General features: G+C 38.6%; 1 protein-coding gene across 2 annotated transcripts in view; it reads left to right on the plus strand.

Annotated features, from left to right (window-relative positions):
- PCSK5 (proprotein convertase subtilisin/kexin type 5) overlaps window positions 1-15,967 on the plus strand; it is a 247,559-nt gene that overhangs the window by 21,796 nt on the left and 209,796 nt on the right. For both annotated transcript variants that reach the window (XM_027793522.2, XM_055791267.1), the window contains exon 2: window positions 4,926-5,030. In XM_027793522.2, the coding sequence (XP_027649323.1) occupies window positions 4,926-5,030 (105 nt within the window). The remainder of the gene's footprint in view (window positions 1-4,925; window positions 5,031-15,967) is intronic.

Genomic DNA, 15,967 nt, shown 5'->3' on the forward strand with positions numbered 1-15,967 from the left:
ATTCATTTGGTAATTATGTCCTAAGATATCTTAATATTGCCTTAGACTATAAAATTACATATAGAAGAAATATTTTCCAAGGACAAGCCTAAAAATTTTGGTCTTGTTTCATGTTATCTTTAAAATTCACACATTTTCTCAACCTTAAATAGAAAGTAAGACCTAATAAATGTAAAAATAATGTAAATATGCAGATGCTTTCATTTTCTGGGATTTCACTGTGATATAGTAGGATTGTTGCCTCCAGGAATTATTTCATCCTTGAATAAATATAGTATGGTACTATTAAAATGTATGTATATATCTATTAAAAACCTTCAGTGATGAGGATTACTACCAAAAAGAGGGAGTCTCCCCTGCCCCCACCATCCATTCTCTCTGCTTTTGGCCAAGCAATTCCTCAGGAATGTTTCTCTATTTGTTTTTAAAGAAATCACATCCTCCAGGTCAGAAAGGAGATTACAAAGATTTGCCAAGGATAAAACAGTTAAATTACCATCAGTCTCTAAGGTAGTTTGCTCTGCAGTCTGTTGTTTCTGTCTTCGCATTGCTTTTCCTCTGAGAGTGCCTCTGAGACCCGGTAGTTAAAAGTATAAAAACCAATTTAACAAGAACATCCATAATGATAAGTTTTATCATGCTGTATTTCCATGGTTTTACTGTTCTCCAAGTGGTCCAAGGATTTGGAAAGTCTAAGTAAATTCCCATTAAGGGAAAAGAGGGCAATAAAATTTTTAATAACGCTGGTGTTACCTTGCTGTGAGAGGTACTGGCAGTTAGTCAATATGCATTAAATTCCATTTAAAAGATTTGAGTTCCTTTTATTCCGTTTAAAGTTAAGAACTAAAGCTGTAGATCTCACAATTTTAATTAATTGTTATTATTAATAATTATCTGAAAACTGATGCTGCCTAGAAGACATGGTGTAACAATTAGCACACTTCATTCTAAGGCCTTAATTCTGTCTCCTCAGCCCCTCAGGGTCTCAGAGGGAGTACAGCTGCCAAGTATTACAAAGCTTCAGGCTGTCCCCCTTTGGCTGGAAGCTAGAGCATGCCAGTCCCCTTCTAGTCTCTTCTGTGGGTGGCTAGTGCTGTTAAACTGTAGGACCTCCAGGAGTGCAATTAGGTCATCTCCCAGATTTGCTGTTTTGGATGCCCTCAGAGGGGTCAGCTAGAGTTTATCATTAGTAAATAAAATCCTCAAACTAGTGCAAGAAAAGGCACAGAACTGGGTGATATTAAGATATGTGTAACACAAAACAAGACAGATGTTTATTTCCTCTAAAATATGACCTTTCTCTTTATGGAGTTCTGTGCAGTGGTAAAATACAGTTAACCTGCTTGAACTGTGACTTTTCAATAATATGTGTGCTTTTGTGGATGCACACACACAAATGTACACACACACACAGAGCAGTAGGTTTCTAATTCACCCTGAAGACAGCAAGGTCCATAAAAGGTCTGTAACCTTTGTAGAGTACTCTGGTATGGTGAATATGCACTTTACTGGTCTCTGAGGACTTAAGGAGCAAGACTAGTATCACTTTTCAGTAGTTAGCACTTTTACGCTGTTTGAGGCTACTGATGAATCCAGGAAATGTCTGGGAAATGATTACACCCATTTGTCTCAGGGGGAAGCATGCCATCACCTGAACTGATGGTAAACCTGGCACTAAATTTCAATGGTTGGTATAAATAATAATTTTAAAAGGGTGCAACACTAACCTGATGCTAAGGGACATTCAACGTTCTACAGGCTGTTAAACTCAGAATAAACTCTAGTTAATGTAGTCAAAAGTGATGCAATAGAATAGAGTAGACTCAGTTGGAAGGGACCTACAGTGATCATCTATTCCAACTGCCCAACCATTCAGGGCTGACCAAGTATTTTATTAAAGGCATTGTCCAAATACCTCTTAAACACTGACAGGTTTTGAACCCTCTTGGTAAAGAAATAGTTCCTAATGCCCAGTCTAAACCTTCCCTGGTGCAGCTTTGAATCATTTCCATGTGTCCTATCATTGGATCCCAGGGAGAAGAGTTCAACAGCTCTCTCTCCAGTTCCCTGCCTCAGGAAGCTGTAGAGAGCAATGAGATTGCCCCTCAAGCTCCTTCTCCCCAAACCAGACCAGCCCAACGTCCTCAGACGCTCCTCATAGGACACTCCTTGCAGCCCTTCCCTCCAGCTCTGTTGCCCTCCTCTGGGTGCATTCAAGGACCTTGACACCCTTCCTAAATTGCGGGGCCCAGAACTGCACACAGTACCCAAGGTCAGGCTGCACCAGCGCTGAATGCAGCGGGATAATCCCCCCTTCTGACCGGCTGGTTACGGCGTGTTTGGTGCCCCCCAGGGCGCGGTTTGCCCTCCTGGCTGCCAGGGCACGCTGCTGACCCAAGTGAGCTTAATGCCCACCAGCACCGCCGGTCCCCTTTCTGCAGGGCTGCTCTCCAGCCACTCCTCTCCCAGCCTGTGCTTGTGCCTGGCATTACTCCATCCCACATGCAGAATCCAGCATTTGCATTTGTGAAATTTCATGCCATTAATCCTTGCTCAATGTTCCAGTCTATTCAGATCCCTCTGCAAGGTCTCTTGTCCTTCAAGAGAGTCAGCAGCACTTCCCAGCTGACTATCATTGACAAATTTACTAATGGTGCGTTCAACTCCTGGATCCAGACAGTTGATAAATGTATTGAACAGAACTGTTCAATCCCTAGAACGGAACCCTGAGGAACAGCACTGGTGACCGGTCACCAGCCAGACGGAGCCCCATCCACTGCAGCCCTCTGAGCCCTGGCATTCAGCCAGTTCCTCACCCAGTGCACCGTGAACCTGCTCATCTGGCAGTGGGACAGCTTGTCCAGAGGGTGCTGTGAGGGACAGCATTAAAAGCCTCACTAAAATCCAGAAAAACTACATCCACCACTTTCCCTTTACCCACTGGGTGGGTGACCTTATCATCGAAGGATATGAAATTAGTTAAACAGGACTTTTACTTCGTGAACCCATGTTGACTGTGCCCAATGACTGCACTATCCCTTAAATGGCTTTCAGTAGCACCCAGTACAATCTTCTCCGTAATTTTTCCAGGAACTGAGGTTAGACTAACAGGTGTGTAGTTCCCTGGGTCATCCCTCATGCTCTTTTTGTAGATTAGAATAACACTGGCTAGCTCCCAGTCAGCAGGGACCTCCCCAGAAGGCCTAGGGTCCTGCAGCTTTTTGAAGTGTCCACAAGAAGACTTTCCCATATATGTTTAAGGAGGGTTTATTCACGGGCATGCACATGGAGATGTGAGTCTGGGCTCATCCATGCTACAGAGTTGCACCACTTCAGCTCGTGTTGCCTTTCAAAGAGAAGGCAGCATGAAAATTATTATCGCAGTGCTAAGATACTTTAATTAGGCTTAGTCAAACCAATTCCTATTCAATTTTTGATAAACTAACTCAGTTTTATGGAATGTTTCAGTACTTGACTTAAACTAAACATGTCTTTCTTTCTGAAATGAAGATATTGATGGACCAACTGTACAGACTGGGGTTAATACCTTGGACCCTGTTGCGGTTTTCCCCATTAGGTGAATTCATTTCAATTGGTTTGTCCCACACACTACCACCCCACCACCCCACCGTCCCACCCCCCCCCTAAAAAAAAAGGTTCTACTTCATTCCCTGTGCTGTTTACATATTTATATTTTAAGGTAAAATATTAAAGCTCTCCTTGAGGGTACTAATTTTCTATCAATATTTCTTCTTAGTCTACTTTGATATTTTCTGAAGTTTTTTGTTTTCTAATATTCTAAAAGCATATTCTTGGAGGTTTTCAGTGACTTATTCCCAGTCCTCTTTGAACCTTTGCTGTTGGACTCTCAAGTTTCCTACATGTGTGTGCTTATAGATGCAAATTCAGAATACTGTTTTTTTTTAAAGATTGGAGTTTTCAATTGTTGCTCCATCCTCTCTTGTGATTCCATTCACATTTATTTGCAAAACCAAGCCTGTTTTCTGTGGTCACTTTGAGTTTCAGCTCGAAATTACAGTAAGCTCAATTGTCCCTTTTTTGCTCATTGATAAAGAACTTTTAACTGAATTCTTAAGTGTCTTACAAGATTTGCAGTGCAATAGAAGGTCAAATTCCAAACAAGTTGGAGAGACGTTCTCCTTAAAGACAAGGAGGCTGAATGTTTGTTTATAGGTGCATGAAACTAAAGTTTCAAATTAAAATGTTTAGATATTAATGACTGGAAAGGAAAATTTAGTTGTCAAATTGTGAATGCTGTCTTAGTTTAATACTTACATTGCTGCTCTGTACTGATGGGATGAATAAGAAGCATTTTTATTGTACCATTGTGAAGTTTGGAAATTGCACGTCCTGATTTTGTACTTTGAGCTAGTCATTACCCTGTGAAGTTACCATTTCCATCTTTCTTCTACTACTTTCTTGCAGAAAGAGAAGCCTATTCCTGTTTCATAGTCTGATGCTGCGAACATCCTTTTTATAATTTAATTATATAAATAACCAAATCTAGTGCATTTTACAGTACATTTCCTTAAGCAAACTAGATGGAATGCTTTTTAATAACCATATAGCCATTTGATGATTTTTATACTTGCCATTTGAAGACAGTTTGGGTATAGTTTGATATAGAATTACTTAAAGTACTGCATATAAATTAAACATTAAAAAAGTAGATACAGCCAGACTAAGCAGCTCAATTACAATCTTTGGTTATGCAGTTACTGCCTCAAGGACACTCCATCCATTTCATATCATATGTCCTTCTTTTGAAAGATGATCAGTGGGTTCAAGTAACATTTCAGCACGCAGGAAATTGCATAATTTATAGACTTTCAGAAATTAAAACCAGAAAACTGGTTTCCATAAATTGAATCTTCCTCTCCTTTTTTTCTTCTCTCCCCATACAGATTGGAACGCTGAAGGATTACTACCACTTCTACCATAGTAAAACAATTAAAAGGTCAGTTCTCTCAAGTAGAGGTACCCACAGCTTCATTTCAATGGAACCAAAGGTAAGAAAATCCACAAACGTGTCTGAGGCAAAAGCCTTTGCATTTTTTATATGCAATATCATACCAGAGGACATTCACCTGAATGACATATAGTGTTACAAGAAGTGACACACGATCTGTTTGCTAAGGTTTTGCTTCTCATTAAAACAAAACAAAGACGATACCATGCTATTAAGTATGTGCTATTCTTGGAACATAAGGTCCAACATTATTCATGGAGGAGTACAGGAATTTTGTTAATGCACTAATCACTGTGCTGTGCTTCTCTGCAAAACCACATGTGTAACATTCGTATCTGTAGATCTCCTTCTGTAAATCAACCAGCTTTCAGAATGAAGACGAGCATTGTGGGATGGTATGATGTTCAATGGAAAGTTTCTCTTGTTTTTTTCTGATCTTTTTCTGGACTTGGTGTGTGAGGGATTAAAACAAGAATGTTCTTTTCTGTGGTCCTTTTGGTAGCTGTTACCGATCTTAATTTTAAGATCTGTTTGAAAAATGGTGTCATATCTTTGGAGTATATACTATACTAGTATATATTTATATATATATCAAATTATCATTATTGATATTAAATTATCAAAATAATTTAATTATTGATTTATAGTTTAGTATTGCCTGATGTATGTACCCAAGTCACACTTCTGTTTTAATCCTTTAATTTCAGTGGTTAGTAGCTTCATCACTGGCTTTAGAATTTAATTTCCTGTGCTTTTCTTTTAGAAAGGATGTTTGGAGAAGATCCCATTAGCTCTTTTATGGTCTTCATGTAACCCACTCTCGCCAACAACCCCCCAAGTCCCTGGTGTTTTTCGGTGGTGATAACAGAGTCAAGCTTTTTTTAAGTCCTTGGATGATGACCATTGTCTGTGAAGGATTTGTCAGGTTTTACTTGACAAGTAATTTTTGAGAAGTAAAAGTTATCAACAAAAGACAGTTTGATACTGTAGATGTACAGTGTAAAAGTTGAGCATCACACATGAATAGCTCTGCAGTCTGGATAGTCATATTTAGGGATGAAGTCGCTGTTGAGGATGGGACAAGACTAGGTAGGGAAGTATACACAAAATAGTTCACCCCTGTGTTGATAGAGCTGAACTGCATAACCCTTCAAGGGCATGAGCAGCTCTGCTGAGCAGCGCATTTTGCGGATTAGCATGAAAATGATCAGAGCCCAAACCTCTGTTCCCACAAGTGCTGAGACCCATCATTCAAACAACCCTCACTGCACTTGCAATAGGTGATACTGCAATGGGAAGGGAAAATGTTCACATTTGCATTAGTTCACAGTCTTGTGTGCAGAGGTAGCGCAATTTACACACAAACGCACAAGTTCATGTGCACATACCACTGTAAACTTTTGTGTTACACCCAGCTTCCAGATACCCTTTCTTCACCTCTGGCAGCCAGCCCAGACTACTCTGGCCAGAATCATGGGAGACTCTAAGGCAGAGCACAGCAGAAAATCAGAGCCATCATTTATTTTCCAGCACTTCCCATGTTAGGCCATTTAGGTCTTGTCTGCAATCTGTGCTGCTGCTGGTACAGAATTTCTGAATCATTGTTGAATATGACTTTAGTACTAAGAAGCGCTAGTGAAGGTTCCGCAAGGTACTCAACCCTGTTAAGGATTCTGTATACAAAGATAAGCCAATGGTCTAATATCTAGATCTGGCAAAAGCGTTTGTGGTTGACTTTGTGACTACTCCACTGAATATGGGCTTGGGAATTCTTGTGTGGCTGCAGATATGCCAATATACAGGTATGTATTTATAGAATAAAGGCCAGTTTTTCCTCAGTCTGTATAACATTTAATAATTATTAAAGCAGACTGGAAGTTTAATTTTATTATGTAAGCTGGACCTTTTAGAACAAAAGGTTTAATCTTAAATAAGGTACATTGCACAGCTGTGAGATTTTTAAAGGACCAGTACTATATGCTGTGATATTTATGAGTGTGATTGTATCTAATGCCAATATTTGCTGCAGATTAGATTGTATGTGTATTTGTGAACAAAGGAACACTGAGGTTTCTTTACTTTCCAAATCACTTAATGGTAGTTCACTTAATGCTTAAAATCCTCTCCATGTAACATGCATACACAATTAACTTGATCTGTGCTTGCTTTTGATGTGGATCAGTAATTTGCTCCTTTATGAAATTTTAAATGATGGAATTTTTATTGAGTGGTGATTCATTATGTAAATGACCTGCATATAATGGAACAGCCATTATGAAATCTGATATATCTAAACTACTTGTGTGGATAGTATTTGATTTCACTGTTTGAATGCACAGGGAAAGTTATACAGGAAATGTAAAATCTCACTATTGTGGATTTCAATTAATGAATTGTTTTGAAGTCTTCGACTTGATTTTTTTTCTTCTGGAAAAGCCTCTTGACACTGTTATGAACAATATGAATAGATCCAACAGGGAACATAAACATGTGGATTACACATTTTGACAATTTTTTCAGCATTAACCAAACATTGCTCTGTATTTAGATGAAAAGAAAAGATACGCAGTGTAATACAATTTTGTCCATTATCTTCCACATCCTTGCCTAGCAATGCTACATGTTGTCATTTAGAGATGAAATGGTTTAAGTAGTTTTAGGAAGAGATGCCCAAATGAGGCTTTAATGTCCTTGACATAGATTCTCATTAAGAAAATTTGAGATATAACTTTATCCACAGCATCTTTTCCAGGCCTGTGTATAGTTACGTGGTGTTTCCTAAGTGTTGGTAGAAAAACAAAGAAGTGAGAGAGGTTTGTAGATTCAAAACAGAGATTAGTAATATGCATCAAAGCTAAGCATTGAATGAAATCTATTACAGAGGTTTCCGGTCTCTCCAGCTGATGTGCTGTATGTGGTTGGCCTTTGGCAGGGGTCAATGAAAGCACCATACTGTGAATTGAAAGCCTCTTTTAGCTCCATAGAGTTTGCTCAGCAAAGTTATTTTCGTGATGCTACAATGCATGAAACAATTGGCACAGGAGTGAAAAGGATGTGGGAATATGGACAGAATCAGTCCATAGCTGAAAGGTATCGTGAGGCTCTAATTCAACTATTAAACAGTTTATTGCTGGTAGGCCCTCTATTGAAATCAGACTATTACAACACTTCCAGGGTTGGGAATAAAGAGCTGTGGTGCACCTCCGGGTGTGCCGGAGTGGTGAAATGAAGTCACAGAGTAGGAAAAATTGCAAGGAATGATTGCAACCTCAGTCTGTAAGTAGACTTTATATCAATACAAAGCATTAGGAAAATGAAATGGATCTTTTTTGTCACTGAAGAGATTGCAGTTCCATTGAAATGTCAGAGTTGAAGCACCTACGCATGACAATAATACATAGAAGTTAAATGGACAATACAGATGAGAAAGCTGTCTTTTTATACTGAACTGTTATGTGAGACAAAGTTTGTAGTGTAGGACTATGATAATGAAATTTGTGGCTCATATGGCAAAAAATATGCCACAGAATCAAGCATCATGAATGACAAAGCAATAATCATAGAAGAACACAATTCTTAAGGTAATAAAAGGCAGCTTTAAGATTGATAATATATTAAAATTGTTGAATATCTGAACTGAAGTTTGTTACCTTTCACTTGTGAATTCAGTGCTTTCTATCACAGAGATCCAAAAGAGACATGTGGCCCACAACAATGCTCAAAAATGTAGAATTAATAATTCATGTTCCTGTAAAGTGTCACGTTTACTAACGGGGAAAACATGTAACAACATTAGTGTTTGTTTCTCAATCTCAACTAAGATGTTATCTCATCTTTTTAAAATTTTCATTAATTTCAGGTAGTTTTTATTTGGTGTTCAACTCCTGGTTGATGGGTCAGGTTCACTTATCTTTTAGAAACTGAAAGATTTCCAGTCTCACTTCCTGAAATAAGGAGTAAAGCTACCTAATTCCAGCAAGATACTCTGCTTGAGCAGGATTTTGCAGAAGTGTTATGCTTTTGTCCCCTCTGCTTCAGGAGGAGAATACCTGGGGAGACGTTACTCCAGTCATTTACATTTTATCCAGCCTGATCTAACCACACACAGAGAGCAGATCTGTATGATGTGGTGATAAAAAAAAATCTTAGTACTGTGTTCATGGGTGATTCTTACCTTTGCTGAATGGAACTGGTGGTAGCAGCACATAAAGTGCTGGCAAGCATATCTTTGATGAGACAACACCAAATCATCTAGACTGTCTTCAGAGGATAGGAGAGTAATGCCAGAATCCTGTCCTTATTACTGGTAGGACATTGGAGATGATCATAAGAAGGCAGAGGGGAGCAGAGCTGTAGCAGCCACGAGTACATGTTTGATCATGTTGCTTGAACATGAAGTTATACCAGTTCATATTGCTAAATAATACCCTGGGTTGATATGGGAGATAGCTGTCTAAAGAGTAGGGGGAAAGATGGATTTCACCACAAGGTGATGGTCTTGCTTTGGCAAGGTGTATGTTGCTACCTGTGGAGTGTGCCTTTGGGAAACATACATTTGATCACTCTGGATCAGACTGTTAATTGCAAATAGAGAGGAGGGTTAAAATTCTCAGCAGTAAGATTGTTGTCAACTTGTATTTTCCAATTATTTATGAATTTAAATGTTTCAGTCTTGCAGTAAGGAGCAAAAGCTTCAAACAATTTGGATTTAATGTAGGGGGCACAAATTCAGCAGGAATGAAGACTGTTATTACGGTATTAAAAACCCAGGCTTTTAAAAGCCAGCATCGTGGACTTTAGAGCTTAGAGAAATTCAGATGAGAATGTTCTTATGGGTAATGTTTTGTTTCATATTGGTAATACTAAGTGTTCAGTTGTTAAACCTCGTTAGTGAACAAAAAGATTTTGTTAGCCAAATAGAATAATACAACAGTTAAACACTGGGACCAGGTGAGTTACTGATGTCTGGCTGGGTAGCCATAATCCGTACAAGCACTCTGAGGACAAAGAATCAATATTACTCTGCTTGTTTGCAAGATAATAGGAACTGTCATGCTGTTTTCCATGTTCAGAGTTTTACTGGAGGTTTAAGTCAGTTATTAAGTAATTCAGTATTTACCACTGTGGAGCCCCTATTAAATGGCCTCAAAAAGCTTTTATATGAGCAATCATTATATCTTTAGCTTAGTCAAAATCAACAGCCAGACTTCCTATTTTGAAGGAGCTTGCTGCTGAAAGAGTTAGAACATGAGCTGAGTCATAATGTGTGAGAGGGCATAGCAACATCTACCTTTAGCATCTGCCTCTGGAGTATTAAAAAGTTTCATGTAAACATGAGCATACAGCCCTACAACTTGGAGCTTTTATTCAGGGCTTTTTGAGATCCGAAATTACCGTTCACTGACAAAGAGTTGCATTAGATCCTGCTGTAATTAGTGTTGTTCTAACTGCTCATCATGTTGCAAACTTTGCAACGTTATCTGATATTTTGTTTGCTTAGACTGAAATCTGAACTTGTAGGGTTGCCTGGTATATTAGTTTTTGCTGAAACGACATTCTTCATCGGCAAAAATCCCAGAGAAATCTGTGTTGCTTCAGCAGGAAACAAGAATAACTTTATTGTGTTGAGGCTGCATCAGACTTAATTTCACTTGTGACCCAGTGTGGACTAGACTGCAGTTCACAATATGCCTGGACCTAGAGGAAAACCACAGTGATAAAGCCCTGTCAGTAGAGCGATAATGGAGTGGAACTGCAGCTGCATTTTGTAGCAGGTTTGTGCCTTGTCTGCACCAACCCAACACCTGAAACACTTGAGAAGGTAGGGTGAAAAGTCTAATTATTCCGAGGTATAGCAATCTAAAATTTGGTGTTCCTCTTCAGCACCAGTGTTTGGTCTGTGGATGATACAAAAAACAGCTCAAAGCTGAACCTTGGGTGAGTGTAACCTAAAGATGAGCAGTGTAATACAGAGCATGTTCAGACAGTATCATGTGAATGTACGTGGCCTTCCCCTTGTACTGTACCGGTCAAATCCAGTGCTGCTGTAACAGGAGATAACAGTTTTTCAGTCAGCAAATTTTGTCATACAATGGTATTTTCTCTTCATTTACCTTCAATAGATAGAAATATTTAATGAAGTTAATTGTAACACTAATGGGACTGAGTTTTATTTGTGAAGAATAAAAACTTTGTTAATGTCTAATTCTATTACTATATTAATGAGATGGTTGACTTTTCTATTAGTACTTAAAGAAGGCCTCAAAAAATAATCACTGAAGCTTCCTAATGGAATTACCTCTTGATGTTTTATACTAAAAGCAGAAAAATGGTCAGTAGGAATTCAGTTTGATATAATTTTAGAAAATAAAAATGCCCACTGTCAGGGGATATGGAAGTGTTTCTTGAAATAAATTACTGTGTTTGATTACCTAAACCTACGTTTCCCTTTCATCACAATTATCCCAATTGTTAGCACATGCCTCAAAGGGGTTTTGTCCCCTCAATACCACTTATTGCATGTGCATTAAAAAGAAATAGTAGATTTCAGAACATTCCAATTTTCTGGTCACTTTACAGAACTCCTTGGCAATGATAATCTTGCAGTTAACTTTTGGGCAAGAATTGAAGACCAGTCAAGAGGTTTTAACTGGCTCCTAATTAGTGCAGCAAATTATTTGAGGAATGAAAAAAACATTATTCAGCAGGACTGCATTCTCTTGCTGTTTTCATATCATTATTTTCTTAAGCTGGTAATGAGATGGGCTGGGAAATTGAGAGATCACAGGATAGCAAGGAGTTGGGTCAAGATTTTGACCAGTAGTATGCTGTGAGAAGCTTCAGTGCCCCACATTTTTTATCAAGTTACCGCAAGCAGCCAAGTGTCAGACCATTCCACTGTCAATATCCCATTCTAGCCCTCAACAGTTTATAGGGATTGTGGTAGAACTGCTATTACGGTCTGTGGACTTCATGGTCAATAAGAAAGTTGTTAGCTGACTCTAAAGAGGCAGGCAAGGACTCAGACATCTCTCAGAGAAGTAGTTAAAATCTTCTGAGACAAGAATATTCAAAATGAGGCAGATTTCACTGGTCTCTTGAATTTGATGTATTTTGAGCCTTCTGGTTTTGGAGAGGCAAAAGAAAAATACCCTACATATATGCAATGGCCTGGAGCTTTGCAAGGGACTTACTCTATCAAGAGGGGGAAAAAACTGAACCCATTCTGAATTTTGCAGAGTAATGTATGTCTTGAACATAATAAGTCTTGGATTTTAGCTTAGAGGTTTTTAAAAACATAGGATTTTTCTTTTTGAGAAATCATGTTCTTTGACCTCTGCACTTGGTAACTTTGGGGCTTGTGCCAATGGGACTCCTTGGCTTTTGCTTGATAGTGTGTGTTCTGCTCTTAAAATACATTCTCTTTCCAATAAATGTGTCAAGCAGAGGTTAGGATCAGTGGCAATATTTGTGACTGTAGTCCACATCTTGTTACAGAAATTTGTTTAGGAACCTTCAAAAATACATAGAAATGTTCTTTAGGAGTGATGTAGAGGAAAACTCCCTTCACGAGATGCTTCTCCTCTGTAGAGAAAATAGTTCTGAAAGTGCATGTTATACAGTGCTACATTCACAATTTAAGAATAAATAATATAACATACCTGTTAAATTTATTGAATTTGAGGACAGATTAGGAAAAAGAGTTTTATACATGTTTTACCTTCATGGTCACTAGTGGAACCTCAACAAAATACTATATTTAGGTATCTTAAATCCTAAATCTAACCTGCTGATATGTGATAGTGGCCACAATTTTCTTGTCCAGAAAGACCTTTACTGGAGCTGCAGTACTAATCCCAGCAATGGATAAATTCAGAAAAATGTCTTACTAGACCTAACTGCAAATTTAACACTGGATTTAGCATTTGTCATCTTACTTTAGAAAATAAAAGTACTTAAGGTATAGATAATTCATTGTGAATACTTGTTTTGGTTCCTACCTTACATTCTGTGGGTATGAGAACATTTCAGGAGATCATAATTGCCAAGTTGACTGCGCATTAGTGAAATAACAAAAACAAGGAAGAAAAAACCTCTGTCCATCCATTGCTTCACCAGAGGACACTTCAGCGTCACAGCCATGGAGGTAAAGTTCGGAGAAACGATTTGGGCAGCATGCTATGGGAGTTTTCAGCTGGCAATTGATTTGAGCAGGGACTAGGGGAGATTGCAGCCACTTTTACTGACAGTCTATGCAGGTATATGCAGCATGCTGTGTAGCAAACTTAATTAGGCAGTACTGGGTTAAACTTGTGTACCTTGAGTTATTTAAATGCTTTTTAAAACCTCTCCACTCTGGGTTAACATTTTCTCAGCACCTCTTGGTCAGAATTTCTAAACGTGTAGCTGTTGCTTTCTTGCTTAATGGCACATCTGCCTGGTTGGCTTTCTACATGCAAGCTGGGAGTGCTCATCCTCATTCAAAGTGGGACCATTAATGAGGGACATATAATGCATATGCAGCCAGATCACATAGGTTTGTGCGGATTTTTTAAATTATAAAGTGCAAATGCTACATTAAAAAACCCAAGGAAAATACATTTGCAGCGTAAGAAGGAAAACGATGTTACATTCCTCTCACAATTCAGGAACTGATAAAGCATTTTGCTCAGCCTTAATGATTGCAAAAGCACTTAGGTAAATCTATGTGTGGGAAATTTAAGCTTGTAAGATAACTATTTCATCATAGCAGTTATAAACACATAAAAGCAGAGCATTACAAAGGAAGCTGCTTGGCAGTGCTTAGTCCATGGATACTAGTAGGTGTTAATGTTTGAGTTTCTTTACAGTTCCAGTAAAGCAGTGCATGGATGGTCCTGTGTTTTTTACCAGCAAAGTGGGTTTATAGGTAAAAAATGATAGGGCAACTAAATGTTTGAAAAAAGGTAAGGAGAATTAGTCCTTTCATTCCTAATCTGTGTTTTTAAGAGCTTGCCAGGGAAGACAGCAGCTCTGATAGCTGCAATGGTCTTGTGTTATACTAAGTGTGCTTTTGCTGTTGTTAGAGTCAGTTTGCATTGCAAGTGGCAGAGAGATAGCAAATTGCTGGTTTTGCTACCAGGCTATAAAATCGCTGGATTTTAGAAAGTGTCAGAAGAGGAATAAGTGGATAGATCCTAGTTTTGAACCAGGGAAAGCTGCACCATCTGGAAGAAGCTGATCCTGCAGAGCCAAATGCCAGAATATCGGAGGGAGAGAGAGAGAGACTGAAAGTAAACACATTTTGAAGAAGAGCATCTCGGAGCAGACTGTCTAGGAATGTCTTCTACATACCTTTTCCTGAGGGGATCCAGCTTCATCTGATAATGATGATAGTGGTTATAGTGCAGGATATTCATAGAGAAATGGATTAAAGGTTTGTTTTGTTCTGTTTTGTTTTGTTTTCTCCCTCTTGCATTTGGAAAACTTTCTGCCAGCAATGTATGTTCCTGATGTAAAGCATCAACATTTTTGTGCATCTGTCTGCCTGCTTCTGAAAGGCAAGCAAATTATGTTTAATTCTAGGGGTGGTTATCTCACTCGGCTCTTCTGAATGGTGAACAGCAAGAAATTGTGATACACATAGATAATTTGTCATATCTAGCATTACTAATGGGTAATTAAAAGCTGGAAAGACATCCCTCCCCAAAACAAAGCAAAAGAATCCCCCTCTACCCAACTTTTTGTGTGTAGCACCCTTCTTTCTTTTACAATCATTTAAAAAGTCAATGTTGATGGAATGCTGCCTATTTTCTATGGCTGATCTGTTTCACTCTAGCAGATCCTCACCATCCTGTGAGCTGCAAGTTTTAATGGCTCAGAGGAGGTGCCAAGCATCTATGTCCTGTTCACAGCTGTGCTGCTTGAATGTGTGTGACCTTCATCATACAGCTTCACCCTTCACGCTGCTGACTCCGTACCTGCTAAATGGCAGCAGTGCTAACAGCTGAATAAAAAGTTCTCCAAACGGCAAATGCATAGCAAGTACTATGTATTTTGTTCTGTGGAGTTACGTTTCTCTTGGTGTCACACGGAGCATTTTATGAATACAAACATTTCAGTAAAATAAAATGCTCATGTGAAATCCTTTCCATATAATCCACTTAAAGCAGTCATATCCACTGGTGTGTTGACCGTTGCTTACATAAGCTGTGTTTAACCTAGATCTTTGTTTGACATGATTTTTTCTCTTTTTCTGAGGGGGAGTAAATGCTGTTGCTCCCATTGATGCTGAAGTTCCAAATAAATACAAAGGCCACAATATCAGTTTGTCTTTGCTTTTGTAAAGGATCCAAATTAAAATTTTCTTTTTAAATATGTTTACCAAGCTGAGACTCAGTCCACTGGTTCATCATTAGCTGCTATAACAACTTTGTGTGATCGTAAAATAAAATCAGAATTTCTGAATTCTAAACAGTTTTCTCTTTTCCAGGGTGTTCCTAGGAAACTGTTTCTCCAAAATACTTCTAGTCTGTAAGACCAAAAGGAAGTGTTGTGGTCATCTAGACAAACCACCTTTGACCAGTTGTCATATGACTCACCAGAATTAATTTCTATTTGAAGTGGAGTGTAGCTTTTAGAAGTAGTCCAATGTTAATTAGAACAGTGCCAATAATGGAAAGTTTCCAGAAGTTTTTAAGATGTTCTATTTTTTGCTTTATCTGAGGTTATTGAGCTTTAACTTCTAGCTATTTCACATTACTTTAACTGTCTGTGAGTGTGAATAATACTCCTCTATAGCAGTTTGATGATGAGCATATGTGTTTGGACACCGTGACTTAAAATGCCCATAAAATTCCCTTCCTCAGCTAGGAACACCTCCTAGAACCTGTCTGTCTGTCTCTTTTCATCATTATTGGGATTTTTTCCTGGGTCCTTGCTCTGTCAACACACTTCTCTTGCCTGGGATGCAGGAAGCTAGCAGTGAGGCTTGCAGTC

This window comes from Falco peregrinus, chromosome Z, assembly GCF_023634155.1.
Source record: "Falco peregrinus isolate bFalPer1 chromosome Z, bFalPer1.pri, whole genome shotgun sequence".
In the NCBI taxonomy this organism is placed as follows: domain Eukaryota; kingdom Metazoa; phylum Chordata; class Aves; order Falconiformes; family Falconidae; genus Falco; species Falco peregrinus.